Source organism: Vulpes vulpes, chromosome 13 (assembly GCF_048418805.1).
Source record: "Vulpes vulpes isolate BD-2025 chromosome 13, VulVul3, whole genome shotgun sequence".
Lineage (NCBI taxonomy): Eukaryota > Metazoa > Chordata > Mammalia > Carnivora > Canidae > Vulpes > Vulpes vulpes.
In genome coordinates, this window is record NC_132792.1 from 43,911,679 (window position 1) to 43,924,304 (window position 12,626).

At 44.4% G+C, this 12,626-nt stretch overlaps 1 protein-coding gene and 2 long non-coding RNA genes across 4 annotated transcripts in view; 2 read left to right on the forward strand and 1 right to left on the reverse strand.

Moving 5' to 3' along the window:
* Positions 1–1,052: 1,052 nt before the first annotated feature.
* Positions 1,053–11,829, reverse strand: LOC140595168 (uncharacterized). The gene is made up of 3 exons (XR_011996585.1): positions 11,767–11,829; positions 10,273–10,551; positions 1,053–1,501 (listed from the first exon to the last, which is right to left on the reverse strand). It is a non-coding gene; the product is annotated as an uncharacterized lncRNA (long non-coding RNA).
* On the forward strand, positions 1,498–5,870 carry LOC140595170 (uncharacterized). Its single transcript, XR_011996587.1, has 3 exons — positions 1,498–1,953; positions 4,406–4,494; positions 5,604–5,870. It is a non-coding gene; the product is annotated as an uncharacterized lncRNA (long non-coding RNA).
* The window catches only part of NBN (nibrin), a 59,360-nt gene continuing 57,276 nt past the window's right edge, over positions 10,543–12,626 (forward strand). The window contains exon 1 of one of the 2 annotated variants that reach the window (XM_026013357.2): positions 10,543–11,010. In XM_026013357.2, coding sequence (XP_025869142.2) covers positions 10,731–11,010 — 280 coding nt within the window. In that variant the 5' untranslated portion in view covers positions 10,543–10,730. Of the gene's footprint in view, positions 11,011–11,984; positions 12,538–12,626 lie in introns of those variants that run through there. The other variant, XM_026013348.2, reaches the window with a different exon arrangement.

A 12,626-nucleotide genomic window follows, 5' to 3' on the forward strand; every position in this document is an offset into this window, starting at 1 on the left:
TAAGAGACAATTCTCCCTGTTGAAAATAAGGGGAAAGGCTCCTCTTTTTTAAGAACATCTGCTTTAGAAGACTTGTCATTATAAATTCTTTCCTGAAAGGTATGTAGATCCTTTTTCAAAGGATAAATAAAGCTCTGCCACCTTTGGGACCCAGCGATGTCTTTCTCAAGGGGGGTGGGGGGGGATCTCCTTGAAATGTAACCATCGGGAAAGATAGGCCCATTTCCTAGTTCAACCTGCTAAACTGTCTCCTAGCATAAAGATTTGAGAAGTCTATTTGTCCTTGGGATAAAGGCAGTTAGCTAACACAACGATCACTCCAGTTGCCAAGTGCGTTTAGGATGAACTATGTGTGACAAATGATGCTGTCAAGTCCTCTTCCTCAAGGATGAGCCATTATGCACCTTGAGAATGGGTTTGTGCAGAATGGGTTTTATCTGCCTGCCTATTTAAAAAGTTGAGATTTCTCTCAGTAATCTCTCCAGCAGATTGCCTTTGATTCTGGTTTATGCTTATTCAATAATAAAACGGTTTCCTGTCTCTTCTATATTAGGGTGCCAGAAGATTTTGTTTTAACTATGTTTCCCCAGTAGCAATGAACTTCAAACTGCAAACCCTCAGGTCTAAAGTCACACAGGTACATCAGCTCAGTCCCGACTGCCAGGGAAATAAAGAACCACGTCCCCACCCCACCCCCGCCCCCCCAAAAAGACCAGAGAGGTGTTTAGCATTGCCTTGGAGAGGGCATGAGGTTTGCATGGTTTCTTTTTTTTGTTTTGTTTTGTTTTGTTTTGTTTGCACGGTTTCTGTTTCACTACTGAAGAAAACAAAGAAGGCCCACCTGAAAGGGGAAGTCATGAGCACTTCAGGTGGGAGGTACAGGCCACTGGACCAGTAACGTTCTTAAAAGGTGCAAGTCTGAATCTGGAAAAAGGGAACAACCATTGATAATGTTCCTACCTCTGGCTTTCCATCCAGCATTCACTCCTAGCTGCACAGCGCAGGGATTGCTAAACAGTAATGTCAACTGAAAAAAAAAGTCAACCTCAAAGTAGGTGAATAAATGCTTTATTTGTCATTTTACTGAGGACAATAGCCCGGGAGACAGTATTTCAGATTGGGCTGAAAGAACTGCTCCAAAGCTTGTCAGTTTACTGGGGATTATATATAAAAAGGGTAGGGAGTAGACGTGCTTGCAGGCAGTTCTCCAAGGTCTGCACATCACAAGGTGTAATTTGTTGGGTTGTAAAAATGAAGGTTTATTGATTTCTACCTAGACACGTGGGGGACCCTTAGGTCGTCTTAATACATTCATCGTGTTTCTAGCATGTCTGATAAAAATATTGCCTGTGTGTCTCCACTTCACTGATTTTCTGGTTCTTCTTGTATTTGGTTTCTCCTTGAAGTCACTTGAAAGGGTCGCAGGTGGCTGCGGTTACAGTGCACAGCTAGTGCTCAGAGGACTTGGTCCAGGCTGCTGCTGAAGGGATCCATAGAGAATCTGCACCGAGAAACAGAAGATCTGCTTGTCGTGACTCTACTACAGATTTTCTTTCCACACGTTTATCAGCTTTATTTTCCTCATCATAAAATTGTGTGTTGGTGTAAATTATGTCCCAAATCATTTGTAGTTTTAAAAATCTGTGATATTTACAAGCAGATTAAATTTGGTGGAGTTATTATAGGCCACCTGGTAGGTTACTAAGAAGGGCATTGTGAAGTGCTATTAAGATTTAAAAAAAAAAAACCTGATAGGTAATATTCTTTCTTTAGAAAATTAGCTCTTGTGTATCTCCAGTGTTTGAACACCTCAACCAATTTTACACATTCTAGGTGAATATGAAGCTTCATATTTTCAAAGTGCCTTACAATCATCAATTATCTTCTTGAATGAATTCTTGAAGGGAGGCTTACCCATGATCCCAAAGGTTTAATGCTTCTCGTTCTGTAAAGGTAAGTCTTATACTTTGCAATTTGTGACTTTATCTTCATTTATCTTTCAATTAAAAATAAATTATAGTTAAACAGCCAATTTGATTCAAGTAATCCACTGATGCTTTGGGTAACTCTGCTATGATTTGCAGACTAACGTGATAAATACTGTTTTACTTCCATATAAAGATGAAACAATTGGGCAGCCCCGGTGGTGCAGCGGTTTAGCACTACCTGCAGCCCGGGGTATGATACTGGAGACCCGGGATCGAGTCCCACATCGGGCTCCCTGCAGGGAGCCTGTTTCTCCCTCGGCTTGTGTCTCTGCCTCTCTCTCTCTCTCTCTCTGTCTCTCATGAATGAATAAATAAAATCTTAAAAAAAAAAAAAGATGAAACAATTAAGACACACAGAAGTTATTTTTTTATTCGAGTAAACTATAAAACAGAATTATCACAGTGAAATAATTCTAGTAAAGTAGAATTAGGGTTGAGCTAGAGAAATAGAATTCATTTGTTCCGTACTATCTGATTGTATTCTAATAATCTTCACAAAGAAAGATGACACACACTGAGTCATCACTGTTCTCCGCATGCTTCTCATTTCCCCAAACCACACCTACTTTCACAGCTCAACAAAAGTACTGAACACAGGTGCAAAAGTGTTTCGATGAGTAGTTAAATTCAATAAACAGTTATATCAGGTACTCATTACTATGATAAATATTACAGATATGAAAGTGATTTAGACAGTAGGGACCCAAATATGACTTAGACACAGCCCCACCCCAAAGGAACTAGAAAGGAAGGAAAGGAATCCAATATTTGTTTAAACCCATGATGTACAGTGTAGCATCTCATTTAAAACTAACAATAATACTGCAAAGTAGATATAAGTTAAGCGCACTTATATGTAAGAGGAGACTGAGCTGCCTTAATTGTTACCTGTGTGTGATCCTGGGACAATGAAATCCTAGCTCTGTTAAACCTATGCTGTAGATTAACATTAGTTAGAAATTAATGGCCAAGTTAATGATATTGGGGTGAAGACAACATGATCTTTTATTTATCATTTTTCCAAGTTTTTACTTAAATTCTAGTTAACATGCAATGGAATATTAGTTTCAGGTGTAAGAATTTAGTAATTCAACACACATAAAACACCCAGTGCTCATCACAAGTGCCCTCCTTGATATCCATCACCTATTTAATATCCAGCACCATTCCCATGCCCACCCCAGTTCTGGTAACCAACAGTTTGTTCTCTAAAGTTAAGAGTCTGTTTCTTGGTTTTCCTCTCTTTTCCCCCCTATATTCATTTGTATTGATTCTTAAATTCCACATATAATTTCCTTCTCTGACTTATTTCATTTAGTATAATAGTCTCTCACTCTTTCCATGTTGTTGCAAATGGCAAGACTTCATTTTTTATGTATATATATGGCACTTCTTCTTTATTAATTCATCTATTGATGGACACTTGGGCTGCTTCCACAATTTGACTATTGTAAATAATGCTTCAATAAACATAGGGCTAGGTATCTTCTGCTGAATTAGTGTTCTTATATTTTCTGGGTAAATACCTAGTAGTGCAATTGTTGGATCATAGGTTAGTTCTATTTTTACCTTAAATTTTTTTTTCAATTTTTAACTTTCTGAGGAACCTCCATACTGTTTTCCAGAGTGGATGCACCAGTTTGTAGTCCCATCACAGTGTAAAAGGGTTTCCCCTTACTCCAAATGCTTGCCACACCTGTTGTCTCCTATGTTCATTTTAGCCATCCTGATGGGTTGAGGTGATAACTCATTGCAGTTTTGATTTGTATTTCCCTGATGATGAGTGATATTTTCTTTTCATGTGCCTGTTGCCATTTAGATGTCTTCTTTGGAAAAATGTCTAATCATCTCTTCTGTCCATTTTTTTAAACTAGATTATTGGTTTTTGGGTCTTGAGTATTATAAGTACTTTATGTATTTTAGATACTAACCCTTCCTTTATTAGATATGTCATTTGCAAATATCTTCTCCCATCCTATAGTTTGCCTTTTAGTTTTGTTGATTGTTTGCTTCACTGTGCAAAACCTTTTTATTTTGATGAAGTTCCTATAGTTTGTTTTTGCTTTTGTTTCCCTTGCATCCGGAGACCTATCTAATAAGAAGTTGCTATGGCCAATGTCAGGGAGCTTACCGCCTATGTTTTCCTCTAGGATTTTAATGGTTTCTTGTCTTACATTTAGGTCTTTCATCCATTTTGAATTTATTTTTGGGTGGTGTAAGCAAGTGGTCCAGTTTCAGTCTTTTGCATGTTGCTGTCCAGTTTTTCAAACACTATTTGTTGAAGAGACTTTTTTCTATTGTATATTCATTCCTATTTTGTCGAAGATTAGTTGACCATATTGTTGTGGGTTCATTTCTGGGTTTTCTATTCTGTTCCATTGATCTGTCTGCAACATGGCCTTTTAAATGTTTTTCAGATAAGGTGAAGGAATCAAAAAGAGAAATGGAAAATATGTAGGAGATGGAGGTAACTGAGAAAGCAAGCCTCTGGGAAAGATGAAAGGAGGTAGGTTTTAAAATTGAGCACAAATGGAGGAACGGATCCTAAACTAAAGGGCCAAATCATACCCTGATACCAGAGATAGAAAGGTAAGGATGAGGTGTATGTATAGATTTTAAAAGAAAAGAAGTTTGTCTTATGATGAGAATAAGGGCAGAGTAGGACAGAAATTATAAAGAAGTCCTTACAGGAATTTCCTCAGGAAGATAGGACCCCATATTCTTTGAAGGAGGCCAGGGGATGACCTGATCTGAGGAAACTGGCAAAGGTGTAAAATAGCTCTTCAGGATTTCAGAGAATGTTTTTTTTTTTTTTTTTTTTTTTTTTTTTAAAGCAGGAAGTGGAACTGATGAGTCATGTTCTATAGTTTGATATTAGAGCTTATGAATTTTCACTGTTCCTATGTTTTCAAAGATAGGCAGATTTAATCCAAAAACTTCAGTAGGAGGTGGTTGTATAATTGGCTCATGGTTGAGGATTATTAGGGCTCATAAATAAGTAAGCAATGAGATAAGAGCTGAGACTAAAATTATTTCTGAGAGCTGCTCCCAGTACTGAGAGCAGAGCTGTGAGTAAAAGCAGTTCAAACTCCAAACCTAGTATCCAGTTGGGATGTGATGGAAGATAGGAGACTGGTCACTTAGGTAAAGTGGAAGGATCAAGTGGTGAGAGACTTGATGAAGCTAAAAAGCAGGTGTTATGGAGTGAGTGTATAAGAAACCTAGAAGGCCAGACAGCTCCAGTCAGAAAGTAGGATATTAAAGATAAGGAAGGGGGATCCCTGGGTGGCGCAGCGGTTTGGCGCCTGCCTTTGGCCCAGGGCGCGATCCTGGAGATCCGGGATCGAATCCCACGTCGGGCTCCCGGTGCATGGAGCCTGCTTCTCCCTCTGCCTATGTCTCTGCCTCTGTCTCTCACTGTGTTCCTATCATAAATAAATTAAAAATTTAAAAAAAAAAAATAAAGATAAGGAAGGTACTGATGATGGAAAGATCTAAACAGTAGCCATTGAAGAGGTTATGTGTGTAAAGCAGAGGTGAAAATCACAGGATTTGAAAAAGTCAAAGAAATGTGAGGCTAATGGGTAAAATGAGTTTTCCACTTGTGTCTTGTAGTTACTTGAGAAGAATGTCAGGAGTTGGGATGGAGCAGAAAGCTCTCACATAGGCGGCAATGTTCTCAATAAATATGGACAAGTTGGGACACCTGGGTGGCTCAGCAGTTAAGCACCTGCCTTCGACCCAGGGCATAATCCTGGAGTCCTGAGACCAAGTCCCATATTGGGCTTTCTGCATGGAGCCTGCTTCTTCCTCTGCTTGTGTCTCTGCCTCTCTCTGTGTGTCTCTCATGAATAAATAAATAAAATCTTTTTTTTAAAAAAAGAATATGGACAATGACATGGATATATCTGCAGTGGCAGTAACAGGATTTATAGAGGGTGGGTATTCACATATAATGATCTTATCTAGGAAAGATATTGCAAGTTGGAGAAGAATAAGATGCTGAAATGGGAAGTGAAGGTGTAGGGATTTAGGGAGAAAGAGTAATCCTCTTGGCCAAAAAATATGGTGGATATCCTATGGGTCAGGAACTATGGGAGAGGCATTGGACAGGTATCCTAGAACTGATAGAGAAAAACTGATCTAGGATGCGAGCCATATTTAATTTAAAGCAAGACATAGAGGGAAGTTTTTATGAAGACTTAAAAGATCTGGTGGGGTTTGTTTACAACAGAACAGAGGGTGGGAGCAGATGTTAGTAAGCTACATGAAACAGTGTGCGTGGAATAGTAAGCAGACCAATTTGCTACTGATCTTAAACTCTATCTGCCTTCTGCCCCCTTTTTAAAGATTTTCTAAGCTCTGATTATTAGATTCATGCTGTTGCCAAGCAACAGATAAATTTTCCTTTGTCACTCTGACATTGCCCCATCTCCCTTTCTAGGGAATAAAGGGCTAAGTTATGTGTAACCCAGCTCGAGAAGGACTTGGTCTGATGAGTGAAAATGTGACCTTACAGTAAAGGAGCTGCAAGGCCATCAATATGTGCCAGCAGGAGCAAGGAGAATACTTTTGGGACTGTATTCTGAGGATGCTGAACAAGATGCAAATGGAAAATGAATTTGGATAAGGGAGTGTTTATTGATTTGGGAACACTCATCAGGAAGAGAAGAATGAATCCTGGTAAGGATCCTGGGAAATATGACTAGCATACTTCCATGATGGCTCTCAGAAGCTTGAAGAAAGTGGTGGCCCATACTCAAAGAAGTAGAAATAGAATTGTCATGGCAGATGGTGGGAGCAGGGAGCAAAATGCTCAGAAAAGTGGGCATGCTAGAGAGACTATGCCATATTAAAGCTGGATGCTCCATTATCAAAGTGACTAGGAATTTTCTGGTGAGAGAGGTATCCCATCAGTGAGAAGCTCAGTGGTGGCTCTCCTCTGTGGGTCATAGCTGATGACAAAAGATGATGTTACCAAGCTAGGTTCAGAGATAGCAACAAGGATAATAAAATCCTGAAACAACAGAGGCCAGGGGGCAGCACGTAAACGTCATAAGGATACAACAGTCCGATTGGGTGGCAAGATTAGAGTGGCAGTCAGTGGTCTTAACCTATAGAGAGCTGTGAAGATGATTAATAGAATATGGGGAAAAGATAGAAGCTAGCCAACCAGAGTGTGCTCAAAAAAAAAAAAAAAAAAAAAAATCGAGGATGGATGACCCCAAGGCTGAAAGCAAAGGCCTTCATAAAAAGTTTCAGTCTCTTCCCTAGTTTCCTGACTCGAGCCAGTTTATCAGTCCAGAGCCCAGTAGCTGAAGGAGAGGCAAGAATGCCGGGAGGGAGGACCCTTCAACACCGTAGTCAGAATATATGGTCATGACTTCTCCCACCCCCACTCCACTCCCAATTCTTCCCCAAAGGGACCTGTGGCCATTCCTTTGGAAAACCATACACTGAAGATAAGAGAATGCCTGACCATTTTGAAAATTGTTGGACACAATCATTATTGATACCTAGGAACTCTGAGTATTATGACAGTCCTCAATTATAGTAGAGGTATACAGGAGCCAGATAATGGAGTTTCTGCCCAGATCTGGCATATAGCAGGTCCACTGGGCACAAGCACCCATGTGGTGGTCATTCCGCCAGTCCTAAATGTACAATTGGAATGGACATACTTGATAGGTAGTAAAACACCCACATCAGTTCCTTGGCCAATGGGATAAGAGTTATCAAAGTGGGAAAGGGGAGCCTCTGAAATTGCACAGTCTATATATTGAATAAAAACAATATAGGAGAATGGTAGATAATAATGCCACTTTTGGTTCCCATCTAAACTGCATTTAATTCACCATACATGTCCCTCCAAAGATCCAACAGTTCCTAGAGAATGGACGATAGACTGCCGCAATTCAACCAAGTAATAACCCCAGTTAGAGCATATGATATCTTTACAGGAGCAGAGCCAGATGACCTCAGGTCATTGACTTGTGGTGACTGATATGATGAATGTGTTATTTCCCGACCTTATTAGAAAGTAGAATTGGAAAGCGTTTGCATTCAATGAGAATGAATAATAGAAAATATTTATAGTGTTCCCTTAGGGCTACATTGTCTCTTCTACCCTCTGTCTTAATATAATCCTAAGAGATTTGAAATGTTTGGACATCTCGCAGAACACAACAGCGGTCTGCTACATTGATGGCATTATACTAATCCGGTTAGGTTAACAAAAATTGGAGGCCTTGGTGAAATATGTAGACTCCAGAAGAGTAAGAAAATACCTATAAATTGTTGGGGATCCATAAAATCAGTGAAATTTAAGAATTTATGGAGTTCAGAGCATACTTTTTCATGTCCTATTTAAGAAAAATTTGCTTATTTCTCAGTCATATTTTCTTCTAGAGTATTTATTTTACTTTCATATTTAGATTTATGACCCTTCTGGAATTGATTTTTTTGTATGTGTGCGAGGTAGGTGGTCAGCCTTCATTTCTTCTGTAGTGTTAATATCTCCAGGATCATTTATTGAACACTTCCCTCCAAAAAAACCCAACTTTCCTATATTGCTCTGTACTATCACCTTTGAAAAATCAAATTACCTTACATGTGTGGATCTTTTTTAGGTCTCTCTTGACCATTTGCCTATTTTCTATCCTTGTGCCAATTGGAACTGACTTAATGATTTTAATCTTATAATGTCAGGTAGTGTAAATATTCCAGCTTTGGTTTTTGAAATTACCTTGGCTATTCTCAGCTTTTTAATTTCCATATATATTTTAGAATCTGCTTATTACTTTCCATTCAAAAAATCTTCTGGGACATTATTGAAATTGCATTGAATTTATAAATCAGTTTTGGGAGGGATGACATCTTAACAGTCCATAAACATGGTATATTATACCTACATTTATTTAGGATTTAATTTCTGTCAATGTTTTGCAATCAGTAATGTTTGTATCATATCTTTTGACAGATGTCTTTCTTTTTTTAAAGATTATTTATTTATTTATGAGGGACACAGAGAGAGGCAGAGACACAGGCAGAGGGTGAAGCAGACTCCCTGCAGGGAGCTTGATGCGGGACTTGATCCCAGGACCCCGGGATCATGCCCTGAGCCAAAGGCAGATGCTCAACCACTGAGCCACCCAGGTGCTCCCTGATAGATTTATTTCTAGGTATTTGAGGACTTTCGGTGCTAATATGCTTGTCTATTTTATGTGTCATTTTTTATTTATTTTCTGAAATACAATTAAGTTTTGTAATCATTGTATCCAGTGACCTTATTACGTTCACTTATTAATTCAAATAATTTGTCAATAGATTCTTTTAGATTTTAAGTTTACACAACCGTTTAACTTGTTAAGTAAAGACAGTGTTATTTCTTCCTTTCTGATCATTACGCTTTTTCTTTTTCTCCTTTAGTGCATTGGCTTGAGCATCCAATACCATGTTAAAAATATATGGTAGGGTAGCCGGGGTGGCTCATGGGTTTAGCACAGCCTTCAGCTCAGGGCGTGACCCTGGGGCCCTGGGATCGAGTCCCACGTCGGGCTCCCTACATGGAGGCTGCTTCTCCCTCTGCCTGTGTCTCTGCCTCTCTCTCTCTTTCTCTCTCCGTCTCTCAAGAATAAATAAAAAATCTTTAAAAAAATACATGGTAATAGCAGATATGTCCTTGTTTCATTCCTGATGTCAGGGGGAAACATTCAATAATTTATGTTAAGTATAATGTAAGCTGTAGTTATTCAGAGATGCCCTTTATCAATTCCCACTATTCCTACTTTTCTGAGAGTTTTTTTTATCATAAGGGGATGTTGAGTTTTATCAAATTCTTTTTTGGCAACTACCAAGCTGATCCTGTGATTTTTCTTTTTTTTCTTTCTTTCTGTTACTCTGATGAATTACAGTGGGCTTCCACCCTTCCATTTGTAGAAAAGCCCTGCTTAGTCATAATTATCCTTTTTTATGTACCACTTGATTCAATTTTTGCATTTAGGCTATAGCATTGATAAATATGCCTCCTAAGGTAACATTTTTTTCTTCTCATTAAAATTACTTTAGAAAACAAGAAATTGGGATGCCTTGGTGGCTCAGTGGTTGAGCCTTTGGCTCAGGGCGTGATCCTGGTCCAGGATCAAGTCTCATATCAGGCTCCCTGGGAGGAGCCTGCTTCTCCCTCTATGTCTCTGCCTCTGAACCTATCATGAATAAATAAATACTTAAAAAAAAAAAGAAAACAAGAAATTATATGATCCCAAGCATGCTCTTGGATGCTTACTTTGTAAGTGTGCAGGATGTAGAATGGATTAGTGCAAGGTGAAGAAGATTCGGGGTCAACTGGAGTATTGAGAGCTTGGACCAGTTTGGTACAAGTGGAAACGAAAAGGAAGAGAGACTCTGCAGTGTTCAGCTCCTGATTAGACGGAAGGGTAGCATCATGAAATAGAGCAGCTGGGAGAACTTGACGTCAGCTTGGAGAAGAGCAGAAATAATGAGTTGACTCGGGTTACAATCTTTTTACCGTCCTCGTAATGATCAATCACCATCCTCAGGATTCCTACAAAGGGATAACCGCAATTTAAGAACTCGCCAGTGCACGCCATTCCATAACCGGCTGGCATGTTAATGCCTTTAATTACAAAGTTTCCTGACATTGCTTTGTAGCTAGAAAAAAAGAAGAAAATCCCGTTCAGCGTCAGACACCATATTCACCGTACAGCCGCTGAGCACCACGCGATGGGATCCCTAGGCCGGGCCGGCCAGCACCGGGGTACACGCTGCGCAGTTCCCGCCGTCGACCACCAGGGGGCGAGCGGGAGCGCACGTCGCCCCCGTCCCTCCTCCCCTCCCCCCTCCGGCCTCCGCCCTCCGCCCCGCGGCCCAGCTCCCGGGAGCGCGCACGCCCCGGAGCCCACGCGGACCGCGGGAGCTGCAGCCGCGCGCTCGGCCGGGGCGCGGGGGCCTCGGGGGACCCAGGCCATGTGGAAGCTGCTGTCCGCCGGGGGCCCGGCCCGAGGTGAGGGCAGGGGGAGGGCCCGGCCCGCCGTCCCGGGAGCAGTCGGCTGCGCGGGGCCGAGGCTGCGGGCCGGGGCTTCCGGTCCCGGTGTCCGCCTTCCGGGGCCGCCGCCTCCGTCCGGCGTGCGGGGGGGGGGGGGGAGGCGCCGCGTTCCGGGGCCGCTTCCCGGCGCGCAGGCCCCGCAGAGCCGAGTGCTGGCCGCCGCCGCGTCCCCGGGGCGCTCTCCGGGGCATCCTCCGCGGTGTCCTCCGCGGCGTCCCCCGGTGCCTCCCCCGGGGCGTCCTCCGGGGCGCCCTCCGGTGCGACCTCCAGTGCCTCCCCTGGTGGGGCCCTCCGGTGCCTCCTCAGGGGCGTCCTCCAAGGGCGTCCCCCGGAGCGTCCCCTCGGTGCCTTCCCCGGTGCATCCCCCGGAGCGTCCCCCCGGTGCCTTCCCCGGTGCGTCCCCCCTGGGCGTCCTCCGGAGCCTCCCCCGGCACCTCCCCCGGGGCGTCCCCCCGGTGCCTTCCCCGGTGCGTCCCCCCTGGGCGTCCTCCGGAGCCTCCCCCGGCACCTCCCCCGGGGCGTCCCCCGGTGCATCCCCCGGAGCGTCCCCCCGGTGCCTTCCCCGGTGCGTCCCCCCTGGGCGTCCTCCGGAGCCTCCCCCGGCACCTCCCCCGGGGCGTCCCTCGGTGCGTCCTCCGGTGCCTCCCGCGGTACCTCCCCCGGTACCTCCCCCGGCGCCTCCCCCGGCGCCTCCCCCGGTACCTCCCCCGGTACCTCCCCCGTTGCCTCCCCCGGTGCTTCAGGCTTCGGGCGGGCGAAACGCCGGGAAGGAGTCCCAGGCGGCGGGGCGGGGCGGGGCGGGGCGGGGCGGGGCGGGGCGGGGCGGGGCGGGGCGGGGCGCGCCTGCGTGGTGCGCACTTTGCCCAACTCGGCGGGAAGGCGGAGACCGTTGGCTGAACGGCGGCCCCGGGGACCCCTGCGAGCGCCGGCGGGGGCAGGGCCGGGAGCCGGTGGGAGCCGGAGCGGCCGCCCCGTGGCCGCCTCGGCCCGGCACCTGCCGCAGTGGGAAGCACCCTCTGCCCTCCGCGGCCCGCCTTGTTGACTTTTGGGGGGTTGAGAACTCTCAGCAGCATCTAGTGGGCCCCGTGGGGTAAACCGAGGCACGGTTTTCCCCCTGGAAGCAGCCCCCCTCTAGGCCGCGAGTTTCTATGGACAAAAGCTCGGTCGGAGGAGCCGGCCCCGCTTCCCTGCCCCAGGACCCTGCCACTCCAGTGACGGACTCGGGGCGCCCCGCCAGCCTCTGCTAGTCTCCGACTAACTCGCTGTTAGACAATTCGTGATTTCAACGTGTTTTTAAGCTGATGAGACGTGCCCACCTGTTTGAAACGCCTCCTTCAACATAAACGCGCAGCTCCCCCAAAATGTACGCTTCAAATCAGGTCCGACCTTGCTTTGCGTGGACCTGCCTGTGTTGCTTTGCTCCTGACTTCCCGAGTGGCATGTGCATTCTCCTTCTTGTGACTTCACGGCGTCCTGTACCACCTGGTAGGGGAAGTTTCTGTAAACTGCAAATGTTTCTTTACAGTTTTTTGCATCATTTTCCCAATGGGTTTTTGGATCTGTTTAGGGGAGGT